Raw genomic sequence first — 18,565 nt, 5'->3', positions numbered from 1 at the left:
TGATGTGACATGGTTAACCATAAATGACATTTCCTGAACCTGCATGAAAGCCCCCAGAAAAAATATATCCTGCATGTTATTCCTGAATATTTGTGTGAAGTTTTGGTAAATTTGTAAACCAAAGAGTTACGTATGCACAATCTCCATCACAGAGGCTGGCATAACCTGTTGCTGTTGGAGATTAAAATGGCTGCTCCACAGACCTTTGCCAACAGTAATGCAAATAATGCTATGATTGGCCGAATTGATACCGAACTGGAGGTATTGGTTGTCTTACCAAACACTTCAAGGTGGAAGTTAAAGCGTAGGCCAAAACCGACATGGCAACAGAGGTTTTAGTCTCACCTGAGCGTAGTTTAATGAGACAAACAGTACCGACAGTGAGGTCTGTCTATTCTAAAACATCTCAAACTTGATTGGAAAAGTCAGACTTTTCTAGACTTCCTGCAGGACTGTTGGCTGAGCTTGCTGCATCAAAAAATCAAACGGCTACTTCAGCAACAGTGGCAGAGATTGCGTAAATGCACAATTTTTACAGCACGCTTTGTTATATTTGATTTTCCCCTGCAACCTAAGATCCAAATAACACCCTTCCAAAAAACCTGTCCTAAATGCTGTAACAAAACATCTTTTCAGGAACCGAAGAAATTTGAATTGAAGGAAAAAACAAAAACATCGACTGACTTCTGGGAAGCCCCGGAACGGAAGAAAGACAACTTGGCGGTAAGGCCAGGGTTTCCTAATTAGCATATCAGTGTTCTCCATGTCGTAATATTTCAGAAACTCTGAGGGAGGACAAGTTATGCAAGATTGGAATGCTCAGGAATGCCAGGATGTCAGCATCCTCACGTTTTCAATAATGTCACCAAGGCTGGCATGAGTTGTATGTGGGAGACTATTGGACACATTGACCTTTTGATTTAGTTTTGAGTGACTTTGGAACATATGAAAATTCATGTGTGACCTTGACCATGGTGCATCAGAATTTCCCTGACCTTGTTAAACATCAAAGTGTATATGTGTCAAGGTCACACAAAACTAGGTCAAAAGGTCAATTTCACCTAAAGTCACCCACATACTACTTGTACCCGACACAAAAACCTTTTAGTTGATCAATAATCCCAAGATGGGGATGGGGATGGGAGATGGGTGGTGGGGGTGGGGATGGGGATACATCAATACTTTAATACTGACTGGAAAACACTGATTTAAATTAGGATAGCACCTGTGCCAAAGCCTGTAGACTTAGATGTTCTCTTTTAGGTTAGATGTCTTCGCCCATGAGTATGACATTGTCATCTGTGTCTTCGACTTTCATCTTAGGTGTTTCGTTTTCATCATCAATGTTATCATCATGCTTATTTGTCCTCATGCTCTGTCTTCATGATTGACAGTTTATTGTCTTGAAAAGTCTTTTGAATTATTTTTCATATACCTTGTAGCTATTGATTCCATGTTTTGAAAACAAAGTTTCATTAGAAGCATTAAGTCAAGATCATTCCTTCATTAATTCAATGCATCAGGTTTTATGATAAAATAAACTTTTGTGAAGCTGCAGTTTAATTTCTGAACTGAAAATCAAAAGGTGATTCTGCTGACACATCTTCTATGACATTGGTACTCAAATCATATTTTAAAACTCTTGTTTTATTTTTTGGTTGCAGTCGCTTGATACCCCTAAACTAAAGGAGCCACCGTAAGTGTTGTTTTTGAGATTATTTGTAACATTGAGAAGTAGGTGCCCTACGCACACAAGCAATTATAGTTGCTGCGACCTGTGATGGAGCCGCGATAACATGACGATTGGGGTTGGAGAGTCGCCTATGAGGAGGCCAATGAATGCTGTTTGTCCTATGTTGTCTAATCAAGGCCACCTACTTGGCAGCACCGAAATATGCACACCAAAACCGGAGGTGCCAGGCGAGGGATTGGATGTAATTTGAGGTCTACCTGTACGGTCATGATGAGAAAAATAAGGACCCACAGTGGAGTACCAAATTTCTATTCTAAAAAGGTTTAAAGTGAACATTTGCCCTTGAAAATCATAGCAAACCGTGGCGCGATGATTGTCGCATGCAATTTAAAGCACAGGTCGCAGAAATTTAAGTTAAGATTATTGATGCCGTTGTTTTTGTTTCTTTCAGACCAAGGTCTATGCTGAAGCCTTTTAAGCCTCCGCCGAGGCCGGAACCCCAACCAAAGACAAAACCTGAGAGGAAGGCACCGGAACCGAAGGTCACCCAAAAGCCAGGTAAGAACGATTCATTTTTCTGTGATTCTTCTGAATTTTTGTTTAGTATTTTGTTCATTTACTCCTCTGTCATTACACATGTTATCCTCTTCTGTTGGCCTGCCAACTTTGGGTACCAGGTCATTTTAGTGAGGTACCCAAAGGGCAGAGTGAATCGTGTCATTTATGTCAGATGTCGCAAAAATAAAGGTTGTGCAGTAACAATTTCGCTGTTCTCATCTTGTCATGTTTATTCTGATTTTAAATGTTCTTCTTAAAGTGTCTTAGTTTTGCCTTTCTTATCTAGGTGGCAGCAAGCCCAATTGATTAAAACGTATTTATCCTTTTTTGTTTAGGTTTTATAGCTTCTTGAATCCGTAAAATTGAAGTTAAAAATAATGTGCCCTGTTGTGCAAACTTTCCGCAGCACAACTGACAGGTTTTAAAGGTCTACACCGTTGATAGGATCTAAATCCAACCGTTCAAGATTTACGTGTACATTGATGCGTGTTCTCCTGTACAGAGCTCCATTTGTGGCCCAATGATGAAGTCATTAACATAAATTCTAACCCCTCTCTCTCCTACACCCACCACTGACTGGAAAAACTTAAGAATTGGGTTTCTATGGTCAGGTAGGCGTACTCCCTCCCACAACACCTTCAAATCATTTGTAGCCTGCATGTGAAATAAAAGTCGCTAAGCTCCCGGACTATATGTGCTTATCAGGATGTACGAGTTGATAGGCCAGAAGCGTACTACCTCTAATTGACGGCGTTGATTCCCCTCTCACAATTTCAGTTTCAAGGAGCAAGAGTTTCTTAGAAAAGCTAGATACCAAGCCGAATGACTCAGCCGTGAGCCATACGGTTCTACCCGATCGAACCATTACACGGTTTAGAATAAATTCGAAGCGGTTTACAGAAGTGACCACGTCAAAGTCAGTTAAATATAAAAAGTCGAAGAAAATTAAAGGAATTCTGAAGAAGGCCGGCTCCAGAAAAAAGTCTACAGGTTCTTATTGAGAGATGTTTGCATGGTGTTGTTTTTATCTGTTTCTTGTTGATGCACTTACATGACTTATGTAGGCCTACATGTTATTTATATTGTTTAAATTCTCAGCCATAATGTGGGGAGGGGGGAAGGGGAGAGGGGAGGAGGAGGGGGAGGATTGATGGTATATATTGCCAACTGATTTTTGACCATACTATCAGAATTGGCCTTGCCTGGAGAGCTTTATAGCAACTATAATTCACGACCCCACTTTCCTTTCCCGAACGTGAGCATTCACAGCTTGTTCATGTCCATATACACAGTGGCAAAAAAGTACCAAGAAAAAGCTCACTTTCTACTTGTATATCACCCACTGCTTGCTGTTGACACCATTTCTATTATTTTACCGCACGGTGACTCTACGCCACACGTGTTTGTAACATTTCAACCTTGTTCGATGCAAAGTTGTCTAATAATCAAAAGGAAAATTCAATTGGTTTGGCTTTATCAAAAGACAAAATATACTCTCAAGCAGTTGTTAATGGATTTGAGTATGATCTAAAAACGTCTTGTTGTTCACGGCCATGACGCTGTCATGCAGCTTACATTCTCGGTACTACTAGTTTCCCTGACAAGCACTTATTTCTAAAAGTGATATTTTAGGATGCCAAGGACTAACCTTGCTAATATGACACTTCACAACAACAGAGGTATGTACCTTTCAATCTCTAACCACCTAACCTTTCCCTTCCAACTTAACCCCAGGTGCCCCCTCATCGAAGAAGAATTTCCCAATGCGGAAATATTTCCCAACCTCCAAGCATCCAGAGATTAACAAAGGCGGCAGTCGCGACGTCAACGATCAAAATGACTTTGACGCTCTACTTGATGAGGTCCTCAATAACAGAACACCGTCGGTTCATTCGACGTTCTCAGAGCCAATCAGAAGCGAGTGGATGGATGTTTATATTGAGGAACGCGAGGCGATGATAACGCAGGAAAATGAGAACCCTACACAAAGAGTTCGAAGCAAGAGCGCGTTGCCGATTTTGGACCCACACAAGTTTACGCGGAAACTTCTAAAGCAGAGGAGCTGCTTGAGCTCGTCAGATCCAAGCCTTCTTGAGGCAATGAAGGGCAAAGGTAGCCACAGTGAGGAAAATGAACAGGGGATGGGATTACAAGATGAGGTTGGAGACACAGTCGATGGCAGTGATGACGTCTTCGGAAATTCCACTGGAAATTTCCACGTTGAGAATCTCCAAGAGCATCCCGCGGGGCTTAAGCGGCTGTCAAGTGCAAGTTCCGTGCGGTTGGAATTAGACATGACTCGTCTGTTCCAAGAACAAGAAGAAACAGCTGAAGATTTGGAAGATGAGCGAGGCCGTAAGATAACGCGTGGAAAAGGTCAGAGAAGACGTGTTACTCGGAGTGTTTCGGTTAAGAGAAACAGCGATGATGAGTTTCGGGCTGGAAGTGCTCTCTCTGGGGGTTCTGACCCAGGTGTGAGTACTGTTGGTCAACAAGGTACACCACGGCCGCCGTTCAGGCGCTCACAAGCTGCCGGAAAGAAGCTGATGAGAAAGATGAAAAACCGTGCAAAAAGGCGTTTGTCCAAGGTCGCAGAAGCAAGCAATCAGCTACCGATCCAGGATAAAGTCTTGATGAGGAGAATGAGTGATAATCTTGAAACAGCTATGCAGCAGTTCCGAGATAAACACGGCTACACGAACAACCTTGATTGCATTGATGACATGGACAATGAAGAAATGTTTAACAATCTGGAGTCTGCGGATGCGTTGAGGAGGAGACTGTCGGTTCAGAGGAGAGTTGATTCTGCCCCAGTGTATTCCAAGTCCGCACATCTGCGTCCGTTTTACTCGGTGTGCGATTACAATGACTTGGATGATGAAAGCGTAACAGATAATTTTCCGTATTTTGGCAGCCTTGAAAAGCTTGATGAGGATGTTATAAAACAGCTGAACCATATTGATGATGCTGAGCCTGCGGATGATGAAGATGTTGAAAGCAGCGCTTGTATCCCTGAAGCAAACACGAGGGAAGATGGAAGAGTGCATGCTGTCAACTTGGCAGTTTTCCAAGATGGTTCAGTCGTTGGCATGAAGAAATTTGATGCCACTGGTCAGCAGAAACAGGCGGGAAAAACTGCTGACATGTTGTTAGTCCATGGTAGAAAGAGGGAGAGAAAAACACCGGAAAGTATTGGTGATAGGACAAGACGGAATTCAGTCGTGGCGACACGAGGGACTCCGGATTCCGATGTTCGAAGTGCCTTTGGGGAGATACGTGGGTTTAAGGTTACGCAACGAGAGCGCTTGTCCAGACGTGGGTCTTTGATATCAGAAAGAAGGCCCTCCGAAACTAGTTCTGCTGAAGGCTACATCAGTGGAACTGTCAAAGTAAAGGGCCAGAACTTGAGTGAAAAACGGGGCATGTCGCGACGAATGTCCATCAACACAGGAATGGCTGATCTTCGCGAACATGAAGACCGAGTCAGTAGACTACTTGAATCGACCACGATGAAGCTGCAGAAGATTCAACATTTTCATAAGCTGCCACCTATTGAGAGCAGCCCACAGCTTTCTGTCATGGAATCAGACCTTGAGGAGAGTGTAGTTATCCGCGTCAACGGACAGGACAGCGGGGTGGGAATCAAGAAAGGGAGCCCGCCGCATAGTCCGGATGATCCTAATGAACAGCGTAGGCGCCGCATTGCGGACTGGTTCAATTACGAAGTTCCCGATTTTTCTGGCCTTCCGAGTATTGAAGATACACTGAAGAAGATTTACTCCAGGGAGTCAAAGTCTAGCGTTGAAAATCCCCCACAGGCGGAGCATGAAGAAGTTATTCCCAATGAAAGCAAGACTGAACCTATTGAGACTATCACCAAAAGTTCTAGCTATAACACTATCCAAGATTTCGTGTTGTTCTCCAAGGAATTTACGGAGAAATTTGATGACCCAATCGTCCTGCCACCTGGTGCCTTGAAAAAGAAGAACGGGTCAAGATCTGTTAATGGGTCACGTAATAGGACCGAGAGCCTCATTTCGGAGATGGATATTGAGGTTTTGGGACGGAGACGTTCGTTGCCGCTGCTTCCTGGGATGTTGGAACGTCAGCCGGCAATCTCGTCGACGGTCGGGACGGTCCGGCCAATCAACAAGAAGACGAGAAAACCAAGTAAGATGGATTCCGGAATATTTTGTATTTGGTTGATTTAGAGTAAGAAAGTCTGTTTGTCAACATGTAAAGAGGGATTTTGCAGCCGTGTTGGAGTCCCACAACGCGAAAAACGACTCAACGTAACTGATGCAGTCACCTGCGTATAAGCTGACCTGGCTGGAACATCATGGCGGTATTTCTTATAACGTTACGTCACATTCTTAAGATTATTCGATTGGTTGAAAATATATTTCTATATGTTAATAATGTTTTAATACCAGTATGCTGACAATATTTTGCGTCCAAATTTAGATCCAAGAAGAGTAAAGCCCAAACCTCTCCTTATGTCAAGGATCTCCAAGAATGGTATTGTATTGTTGACATTTTGAAATTTCACTTTTAATTTTTTTACCCGACTTCCACGTTTTTAACCAAGTTTCTGTCCATCACTGAGACTGACTGTTTTCAGCATTGATGTCTTTATCACTGCATGTTTCTTTGCCAAAGTCGTTGTGAGTTTTCTTCATCACTGTACCCGATATATACCGGCCTCTGAAAATATTCTTGCTTGATTAAGCTTCTATATTGTATTTTGTGTTTCTTAATTTTCAAAGTTCCACTTTTTGTGTGCTTGTGTGATGCACCCATTTGTATTGATGTTTTTGCATATCAAGGTTTTATCCCAAATACTCTTATTGAATCAATTGTTATAGAACTATCATTTCAGAAATAAAATATACATTGATTGAAAGTTATCATTGTGAACAGATTTGTGATTTATTCATTTTAACCTCATAATTAGTCATTAATTAGAATAACAACTTAAACCTTAAAGCATCTGTTTCTTACAGGGAACGATCCTCTCCCCAACTTACACTAACACTGTTCATAACTAACCTTACTTTCTGTGCGCAATCACAGTGGTCAGTGTAGAAAACATTCCCACAGATGACTTCCTAGAATGTGGTCTGTGCATGCGTGCAGCAAGCAAGGTTATTTGTAGACAGGGAAGTTGATGTCTAACCCTATTTGCTTCCCTCCTAACAGATCCTGATGACCCATTTGAGCTCGCGCTTCAACCCATGCGACCAGCGCCTCCTGGTGGAGGGAATGTGGAACAAATACAAGGTGCCTATTTATTCATGATTCTGTCTAAAGTTCTTCTTCTTCCTCAGCTTTCACTATGCACTTAGAGGTGATTTTCTCCAGGGAGTATTCCTCCTCCAAGGCTGGATGAGCATTTTTCGTGCCATTGCGTTTAAGGTGCCTGTGGTTTATTGGCCTGCTTACTGCGACCTAGACCAAAGGCAGAGTCCACGTAAGCTTCTGAAGCTTCTCACTTGGTGGGGTCTTATGCTTACCCTGGTATAGACACCAGATACAAGAATCCTCCGTTATAGTCTCATTCAAAGGACTGTGAAGAGCCAGGAATTTTAGTTCCTTCAAATCCAAGTCGGTTCATCCAGAAATACAATCTGGGTTCTCCCCAATTTGTGAAGAATTCATCAAAATCTCTTTTCCCCATCTTTGTCCGGTGTCTCGCATATTCATCAGTAGATGTAGTGTGTGGCTATTTTCTTCACCAAAACGAAGACTTGAATTAGTGGTCTCTTTCCAACTGGTACAGGTGTTTGCGTCAATAATGTGGACCTTTACACTTTCAGCGCCACTGGCCCCCCTCCCCCAACACCTTCTTTCTAAACCTCCCAGGGAAAAAATTCAGAGAAAGCTCAATATGGAGATAAGGTTACTATACCCTCTAGATGTGTTTTATATTTCTGGTTGAAAAGTGACAAAAAGTGACCAAAAAAACCGTTTTTCAGCACTGCCCCACCCCCTTAAAAAACTCCCCGGTGCAGGGTGACGGTCAAAGTTATTATCCTTCTTAATACCAGTCTCACGTTGTCACTTTAGAGAGTTTTAGGGAGGTTCGACATTTAATTCTGAACTTTTACCATGCTTTTACAAATGTATGTCTACACTAACTTAACCAACTCATTAGGGGGATTAAGGCTATTTGTCCAGTCAAAGGCCTATTCACCCTGTTTAACTGAATAAGCTGCTCATTGGTGCTTGTTTTTGCTTAAACTTATCTTTTTTAATTGTCACAAATCAAAAATTTGTCTGGGTAATTCCTATGCTGCGAGCAAATTATCAAAAGCATGTCAATGCACTTTATAATCTGAATTTGTTTACCAGTACAGCATATTGTGCAATGATTTTTAGCACAACTGAGGGACCACACTCCACTAAGATCAGCTTTGTGCCAGGCCCTTGAGCCTCTTGCTAAATTTGAATTTCAACTTTTGTACAATCACCAAGTATTAAGCTGTTCAGATCTGTTTTAAATTTACTTTACTGAATCTTGCATCCTGGAAACAAGAGATTTTCATCGCAGACCCATGCAATAATTATCACATGAGATGAAAGTCATAGTTGCGAGCAAGGTAATCGCAGTGGCATGCGACAAAACTTATTCACTGCAGCAACCTGCAATAAATATCAAACCCAAATCTTGTTGGTTTGACATGCAGAGGAGAGATCTTTTTGTCAGTCATTACAGTGATAAATATCGCTGGTCACAACGACAATATCCTATTTATGGGCTATAATTCTAAATGTTCAACAAAAATAAGTATATTTTGAAGGATTAGCACAACCCTAAACAATGAGGTATTTGTCCTAACAACATTTTGTGTTCTATCATAAGCCCATGTAGGCCTGGTATCTTTAATCCAACTGTTTACACCACAATTTGTCGTTTAGGCCTGAATGAATACTTCTTGACAAACCTCTTTAATAGTGCATTTAACTAAAGGTGCAGTGGAAGTTATTTTGGTGCAATCAGTATTCAGTGTACCTTCCTTTGCGGACACCTCTCTAATAAAGACACTCTCTCTATGAAGGACACTAGTTTTGGTCACATTTAGGTAGTCTCATTAATTTTGACTTCTTCAGTCAGGACACCTCCCTATTAGGGATAGTATTGTCAGTCCCAAGGGTATCCTTAATAGAGAGGTTCTACTGTACAGTGTAACCTCCCTAAGGAACACCTCTGTTAGCGGGACACCTCTCTATATAAGAAATTGAGTTTGGTCCCAAATTTGTCATTTCAATACAAATTATCCTCGGTAATCAGGACACCTCTATTTAAAGTGCAGTGTTTGCCAGTCACATGGGTGTCCTTAATAGAGAGGTTTTACTGTATGGCAGAATAACCAAACCATAATTGTACCGCTTAAATAGTCCTAAGACAGGGGTTTTCATTCTTGCACAGTATCTACGGTTTGTGTTAAATTAACTGTAATAAGGTAGGCCTAGTGTGAGGTTTAATGCTGTTCGAGACCTACTTGCTAGGCCCGTTCTCCTGAAAGCCAGATTTCGTTTCTAATTTGCTACTAAAGTTTTCATAAGGGCCTACCGGTTACTAAATAATAGGGACAGGGCACGTTTGTTTTGGGAAGTATAGGCCTACATAGTTTACTAACTATTTGTTCGGATTAGCTCAGGACCCTGTGATGTTGACGGAACGCTATACGATTTGTTTTATGGGAAGGAGCGAAAAGGAACTGAGGAATTTGATTATTCTGATGATTTTCTTACTTTCCTGCCAATAGTTTATGCTTCTGGAGACAATTAGGGAGAGTTTTGGGCCAAATGTTCAGACTGGACTTTGAGTATACCGACAATTTTCTCACTTTTGTGCTGATATTTTATGTTTCCGGAGACAACCGCATTTGTGGGAGATTTGGGCCTAATGTCCAAACAAGACTTTGAGAATACCGACAATTGCTAATAGCTTATGCTTCTGGAGACAATTAGGGAGAGTTTTGTGCAAAATGTTCAGACTGGACTTTGAGTATACCGACAATTTTCTCACTTTTGTGCTGATATTTTATGCTTCCGGAGACAACCGCATTTGTGGGAGATTTGGACCTAATGTCCAGACAAGACTTTGAGAATACCGACAATTTTCCCACTTTTTGTGCTGATAGTTTATGTTTTTGTTGACAGTCAGCAAGATGTTAGGGCCTAATGTCCATACATGACAGACTGTGATTTGCTTGAGAGCTTGAAAATGTACTGGATCTAAACAAATATAAATAACTGTTGGCATTTGGTGGATAGTTCCTGGTCCTGACGTATGAGATATGGTTTGGGAAATCGAAAAAGAGATTTTTCTTATTCGATAATTGTAGCACTGAGTAGTTGACTTGTGCTTCAAATTAATACTTTTATATAGGACTTGGAACTTGGTTTTCTGGAGGTTGTCTTGAGAATATGCCAGACTTTGTCAAATGTCTATGAACTGAGGAATACAATAGAGTAAACTTGATAAAATGTCGCGGAATTCTGGATCTGCATCACCTCAGAGTTTGAGGTCAAATTCTTCTGGGTTTAAATCAGGTAGGTTAGTTTTACCCCCTTCAGTTTGGCCGTCTTAAAAGTTTCACCAATAGTACCAGGAAAGTGCTCAAGGAGATGTTTCCAATGAATGGTCATGTCAATAGGTTTACCAATGGTATCATCAGAAAGTGTTCATGGAGATCTTTCTAATGAATGGTCATGTCAATAGGTTTGCTGATGGTACCATCAGAAAGTGCTCATGGAGATCTTTCTAATGAATGGTCATGTCAATAGGTTTGCCAATGGTACCATCAGAAAGTGCTCATGGAGATCTTTCTAATGAATGGTTATGTCAATAGGTTTGCCAATGGAACCATCAGAAAGTGCTCATGGAGATCTTTCTAATGAATGGTTATGTCAATAGGTTTGCCAATGGTACCATCAGAAAGTGTTCATGGAGATCTTTCTAATGAATGGTTATGTCAATGGGTTTGCCAATGGTACCATCAGAAAGTGTTCATGGAGATCTTTCTAATTAAAAGTTTCACCAATGGTACCATCGGAAAGTGCTCAAGGAGATGTTTCCAATGAATGGTCATGTCAATAGGTTTATCAATGGTATCATCAGAAAGTGTTCATGGAGATCTTGCTAATGAATGGTCTTGTCAATAGGTTTGCCAATGGTACCATCAGAAAGTGCTCATGAAGATCTTTCTAATGAATGGTCTTGTCAATAGGTTTGCCAATGGTACCATCAGAAAGTGTTCATGGAGATCTTTCTAATGAATGGTCATGTCAATAGGTTTGCCAATGGTACCATCAGAAAGTGTTCATGGAGATCTTTCTAATGAATGGTCATGTCAATAGATTTGCTGATGGTACCATCAGAAAGTGCTCATGGAGATATTTCTAATGAATGGTCATGTCAATGGGTTTGCCAATGATACCATCAGAAAGTGTTCATGGAGATCTTTCTAATTAAAAGTTTCACCAATAGTACCATCGGAAAGTGCTCAAGGAGATGTTTCCAATGAATGGTCATGTCAATAGGTTTACCAATGGTATCATCAGAAAGTGTTCATGGAGATCTTTCTAATGAATGGTCATGTCAATAGGTTTGCCATTGGTACCATCAGAAAGTGCTCATGGAGATCTTTCTAATGAATGGTTATGTCAATAGGTTTGCCAATGGTACCATCAGAAACTGTTCATGGAGATCTTTCTAATGAATGGTTATGTCAATGGGTTTGCCAATGGTACCATCAGAAAGTGTTCATGGAGATCTTTCTAATTAAAAGTTTCACCAATAGTACCATCGGAAAGTGCTCAAGGAGATGTTTCCAATGAATGGTCATGTCAATAGGTTTACCAATGGTATCATCAGAAAGTGTTCATGGAGATCTTTCTAATGAATGGTCATTTCAATAGGTTTGCCAATGGTACCATCAGAAAGTGCTCATGGAGATCTTTCTAATGAATGGTCTTGTCAATAGGTTTGCCAATGGTACCATCAGAAAGTGTTCATGGAGATCTTTCTAATGAATGGTCATGTCAATAGGTTTGCCAATGGTACCATGAGAAAGTGCTCATGGAGATCTTTCTAATGAATGGTCATGTCAATAGGTTTGCCAATGGTACCATCAGAAAGTGCTCATGGAGATCTTTCTAATGAATGGTCATGTCAATAGGTTTAAAATGGTATCATCAGAAAGTGCTCATGGACATGTTACCAATGAATGGTCATTTCAATAGTTTAATCAATGGTACCATCAGAAAGTGCTCACAAAGATCTTTCTGATGAATGGTCATGTTTATAGGTTTACCTTACCGATGGTACCATCAGAAAGTGCTGTAATTTTAAAAAAAAACAACCATATAATGCAACATGAAATGTTGGAATTGGGACCAATTACAAAAATTTCTGACGTGTTGAAATGCTGTTTGTGCTTTGGCCTAGTGTAAGGGGTATTATAGCAGGTTTTGGCTGGTTGCACGACTTGGTCCTGCTTTGTCTGTGGGGGTCTATTATTAAACGTTAAACCAGCTCAAATCTTCTTAACTTCTCAGTCAGTTCAGCCCAATTACTCGACTTGCAAAACAGAGAACGACAAAAAGTTGACTTCAAAATATATTATTGAGGCTACTGAGATTAGTTAGTATTTTTTCAGTATAACTTTCCAGCAGGCCTGCAGGCACTTTCTAAGTTGGACATTTCTATTCGAGGTACTCATTTCGAAGTGGTCACTATCATTAAATATGACTGCGGTTATCTTTTAAAATATCATGCGGGTTGGGGGGGGGGGGGGGGCATTAGGGATTTTTGTGGCCAGTTAACTTATGAAGAGCCCGTCATTTTTGAAAACATTGTTGAAATTTGCCATGAAATTTTGAAAAATCTTTGAATGTGGCCATGTATTTTGAAAAATCTTTGAAATTGGCCATGAAGTTTTGTTGAAATTGGCCATGAAATTTTGAAAAATCTTTGAAAAGTGGCCTTGTATTTTGAAAAATCTTTGAGATTGCCATCAAATTTGGAAAAAACCTTGCAATTGGCCATGTATTTTGAAAAACCTTTGAAATATGCATGAACTTTGAAATATGCATACTGGTCGAGTTCAAGTGAGCGCCTTGTGGTTGCTCCTTGAAACCCCTGATTGATTTCTGTGGAGACCGGGGTAATAATATGATATCCCAAAGCGCTTTGCGCGAGAACTATAGTGTCATGGAATTGCGCTATATGAAAGACTCATTATTATTATTATTATTATTATTATGAAAAATCATAAAAATTAGCATAACATTTTGAAAAATCTTTGAAATTGCCTGCCCAGGCATATTTTGAAAAATTTGAGTGAGGTACCCCTCCTCATGCTCTTTTACTCCTGAAATTTTTGTTAAGACCCTTGGTCCTTCCGATAGTTGTAGTTAACTACCAGCATGAGCATAGCCAAAAAACGCCTTAAATTTTGCTTGTCATATTCAATACAAAGCTTTTTGAAGCACAGCAGGATGTGTGTATATATAACCAAATGTTTATATCTCAACATACTTGGTGTTTAATAGCTGCACGCTGCGGGGCACGACCACAAACCAAACTTACATAAAACGTTTGACATAAAATCTGTTAATCACACTTCAAATAAATGATCATGTTCGTACATTTAAAGTGCATACAATAAAGTTTGTCAAAACCGGGACTCATTCTGTGTGGTTGATTTGCCGATAACTGTCACTTCAGAATGTGACATTGGTTGCATAACATTTTTTGTTGGTGTGGGGGAAGGGGTTGCTATGGTACCAATATGTAACCATGGTTTCAATTTCGTTACCGTAGCAACCATGTCACAACAGCAGTAACCAAGGTAACTTCTGATAAACCAAGCAAATTTGACGGTGACAATTTTATGTCAAATATGGTGAATATGGAAGTGTCCATGGGACATGTTTTACAGCAATTTCACCTGTACAGCTTACAAACCATTGTACCTATGACTTTCACTCGACTTACTCAGATCTGATCTCAATACTTAATTATAAATATCCAGGCCTACTCAGGTTTAAAAGCGTTGATTGATATCTCCAATCTGCGGCAACAATCAGGCTAGTTCAAGACATATTTTACCTAGTTATTTGGTCAAGGAGCTGATCTAAAGATTTTGATTTATGCGAAGGCAAGATCAAGATATCTGAATCTCCTATATGGAGTTGACAGGAATTTAAAGGCCTTTCGCCATTCTTTTTTATTATCATTGTATTTTGATGTGGCTCAGGTAAATAGAAATAAACATTGGTGTTGTGGGTTTATTATGCAGGCAGGTTTGCTGAAAAATGGTATTTATAGTATTCATATATCAATCTACACAAGGTCAAGGATGAAATTTATATTCGTGGACATGTGTATATTCACAATATCGGAAATTTTCAAATTCAAATGAACTTTTCTAATGTTTTAACTAACTGAGTAGGCCTTTATTAAAGCCTGTGTGGTATGGTATGTCTTGGACAGTCAGACATATGATAACTTGGTAGTTGGCTGAGGTGTTCCATTGGCTAGCTACTTTCTCCGTGCTATGCCGTAACGCCTCTGTGGTCCTCTATTAGCGGTCCCTGTGTACATCCATTTGCAAAGGATTTTAACTCCAAGCAACGGCAAACTTCAACTCTGGATTATTGCTTTCAAAGGCCTATTATTGGAGCATAACGTCTGAAATATTGACATGTTTCCCGTCAGTAAGGATGCCTTGTTAGAAAGAGAAAATACTTTAGGTAAGAGTTACTTTACGTTATATCTGCCATGCTGTAAACTGCCAAGTTTTCGCTGGTGTTTTATTTTTGGAGATTTCACAAATGATGGGGAGGGGTTAAAATCCCCGAGATAGAGGGTCATTTGGCATATGGGTACGAGCCGTGCCCCCTTAAACTTGCTTAGTGGGGGAGGCTCGGTTGACATCATTTATGCTGACATCCTCATGCTGATATTGGACCAACATCGAGTTGATGTTGATGTCGGACTGACATTTGAAGATTTTGCCTGTGTAGTTGGTGGGAAGTGAGTCATTCCTCGGGGTTGCTTGGTTATTGGTTGGGGGGGGGGGGCAAAATAAACCTTTTTGAAAGTTTTTCGGCCGAAACCATGAATGGTCAAAAACAAATTTTTGGTGAATTCTGGGGAGGAGGGGGATTTGCCCCCCCTGCCCCCCCCTTAGCTTTGTCCATGCTCTTTGAGTTTTCTGAAGAAGTTTTTGGAGATATAGGGTAGATGTATGTTAGCTGCATGATCACGCAAATTGCATAGGATATCAGACTTAAAACCTCAACTTTAGCTGAAATTGTGCTAACCTAACGGTCATGAAATTACAATGCAAATTTAATGCACTCATTTCTGGCTTATTGAAAGTCAGGTACATGTAAATAAAGGAGGTCTGCTGTGATATTGTAGGCCTGTCCGCATTGATAGGCCTATTTAGGGAAGCACCGATGCGTCCTTAACAAATAGAATATAGTTCCAAATAAACCTAACTGCATTTTAAAATTTTAATAAAAGAGCACATCAAATTAATGGGGTGGAAAGCGTGTAACGGTTCATTTAACCGACTGTGTTGAAGGTTGTCGTGAGAAGTGAATGATGTTGAAGTTAGATATAGAGATTGTGTTTTGGTCTGTGTGTATGAGTAGTTTGTTGTCAGTGTCAAGTGTTTGAGGTGTATCAAACAGTGTTTCTTCTTTTGAGGGGGGGGGGGGGGAGAGGAGAAGAAGACGGTACAGGCGATGTGTCGGGGGGGGGGGGGGCACTTTTGAAGTTTCCAGTACAAGGTATTAAAGAGGTATTTAAAAAAATGGGTGGGGAGGGTGGAGGTTTATCAATAAATCGATGTCTATTGGATGTTAACTTGGATAGACATCTATTGCACATTAACTAATAGACATCTGATAGACATCAACTAGGAATTAATCGTATTGTACATTACAAAAAAATGTACATCGACTTGGATAGACGTCTAATCGACATCAACCAACTTGGATATACATCTATTGCACATTAACTAATAGACTTGGATATACATCTATTGCACATTAACTAATAGACTTGGATATACATCTATTGCACATTAACTAATAGACTTGGATATACATCTATTGCACATTAACTAATAGACTTGGATATACATCTATTGCACATTAACTAATAGACTTGGATATACATCTATTGCACATTAACTAATAGACTTGGATATACATCTATTGCACATTAACTAATAGACTTGGATATACATCTATTGCACATTAACTAATAGACTTGGATATACATCTATTGGACATTAACTAATAGACTTGGATATACATCTATTGCACATTAACTAATAGACTTGGATATACATCTATTGCACATTAACTAATAGACTTGGATATACATCTATTGCACATTAACTAATAGACTTGGATATACATCTATTGCACATTAACTAATAGACTTGGATAGACATCTATTGCACATTAACTAATAGACTTGGATATACATCTATTGCACATTAACTAATAGACTTGGATAGACATCTATTGCACATTAACTAATAGACTTGGATAGACATCTATTGCACATTAACTAATAGACTTGGATAGACATCTAATCAACATCAACCTACTTGGATAGACATCTAATCGACACCAACCAACTTGGATAGACATATAGACATCTGATAGACATCAACTAGGAATTAATCGATGTGTATTGTACATTACAAAAAAATGTACATCGACTTTGATAGACATCTTATCGACATCAACCAACTTGCACATCAACTATTGCACATTAACTAATAGACATCTGATAGACATCAACTAGGAACTAATCGATGTGTATTGCACATCAACTTGGATAGATACATCTAATAGACATCAACTAATGTCTATTGTTGGACATCAGCTATTACCATCAACTGGTTAATGGCATCTACAAGTCACAAACTTTCTTTACAGTTGCTGATTTCATCTTCTTTTCTTGACAGGTTTTTCGTTAGGGCCATCTGATCCTTCCTCTTGATGGCGTTCCATTATCTTTATCCAGAGATTATTTTCTCATTGTCTCCTAAATTCTTCCTTGTCTGTCCAAATGTCTTGTTTAACTTGTAATGCAGTACTATCCAAAAATAACCCATCCAGAGGTTGAATTACAGTCATCTAGCGATATATCTGATTTGATCAATTTGACAAACATTCTATAATAATAATAATCCACTTGCATATTTACAATAATGCCGGTATTCTAAATTCCAAATTAGACTTGTGCATACTGTGGATGAGTACAATTTTATATATTTCACGGTATGCACAGGTCTGATCTGGAATTTGAATTCCAAATTGGAGCAGTGCATATCACAGTAAAGAGTTTGTCTGTTCTGTTGAATCAAAGTTATCATCAGATGACGGCAATGCACTCTCAAAGTTGATCACTGAAGTGGGAGTCATACCGGTATGCTCCATTTCTGTAATGTTGCACATGACACTGGATGTCACTTCTGGACAGTACTGTATATTAATGTTATCCATCATCTGTCCTATTAACCCTTTACTTTCCATTTATTCCTGACAGAACTACAAAGGAAGAAAACTCCCCCTCCCCCACCCCCTAAACCTAAAATTGGTGGGTACTACTTCACTGACTAGCTGTTATGTATGGAGCACTGTGAAATCAAGATTATAAGACCTACAGTCCCAGTCACAATTGACATACCCTCTGTTTACAGCGTACTCTCAGGTGCATAGTACAAAGCTGCTTGCAGCTTATACAGTGGTTGCGTGTATCTTTGGAAGGTGGCGCTTATGTTTTTGCGTATCATACACTGAAGATTTGATGATCAAAACGTGCTTGTAAGTTATGCACAGCTTACATAGATCATGGTTTGTGCATTCGTGTAACCTACAAGCATGCGTGTAGGTTGCCTGTACACTGTGCATAGCATACAGGAGTTCAGGGATGTCTGTTGTGATTGGGACTGTAAATGAAATCTTTTAACGGTAAAAATTGTACAGAAAACTTTCTGCGCGTCAATCTTTGTAATGACCCTATGTGCTGTCAGGGTCTGTCCTTCTGAATTTGATTTTACAGTTTTGCTCCTTAGACTTAGTTTCATCCTGAGGAAATCAACGGTTCTTAGATTCGTTCCCAAACTACATTGGTGTGCGATGACGGAGGGCTCAACTCCGAACCAATGATCTCGTCAGGATGTCTAGTTGTGACCTCTGCAAATCCGAATCCAATCCAACCTCAATCCCTCCCTCCCCAAACACTTCTGTCATCCTCACCACCAGGCAGAT

The 18,565-nt window shown here is 39.9% G+C and overlaps 1 protein-coding gene across 3 annotated transcripts in view; it reads left to right on the top strand.

Moving 5' to 3' along the window:
- Positions 1–18,565, top strand: part of LOC135502839 (uncharacterized) — a 45,357-nt gene that overhangs the window by 14,213 nt on the left and 12,579 nt on the right. For all 3 annotated transcript variants that reach the window (XM_064795950.1, XM_064795949.1, XM_064795951.1), the window contains 4 exons: positions 637–723; positions 1,665–1,696; positions 2,145–2,251; positions 17,841–17,891. In XM_064795950.1, coding sequence (XP_064652020.1) covers positions 637–723; positions 1,665–1,696; positions 2,145–2,251; positions 17,841–17,891 — 277 coding nt within the window. The remainder of the gene's footprint in view (positions 1–636; positions 724–1,664; positions 1,697–2,144; positions 2,252–17,840; positions 17,892–18,565) is intronic.

This window comes from Lineus longissimus, chromosome 19 (assembly GCF_910592395.1).
Source record: "Lineus longissimus chromosome 19, tnLinLong1.2, whole genome shotgun sequence".
Classification (NCBI taxonomy): Eukaryota; Metazoa; Nemertea; class Pilidiophora; order Heteronemertea; family Lineidae; genus Lineus; species Lineus longissimus.
Note: the sequence above shows the minus strand (reverse complement) of the source record. Positions and strands in the feature narration are given on the sequence as shown.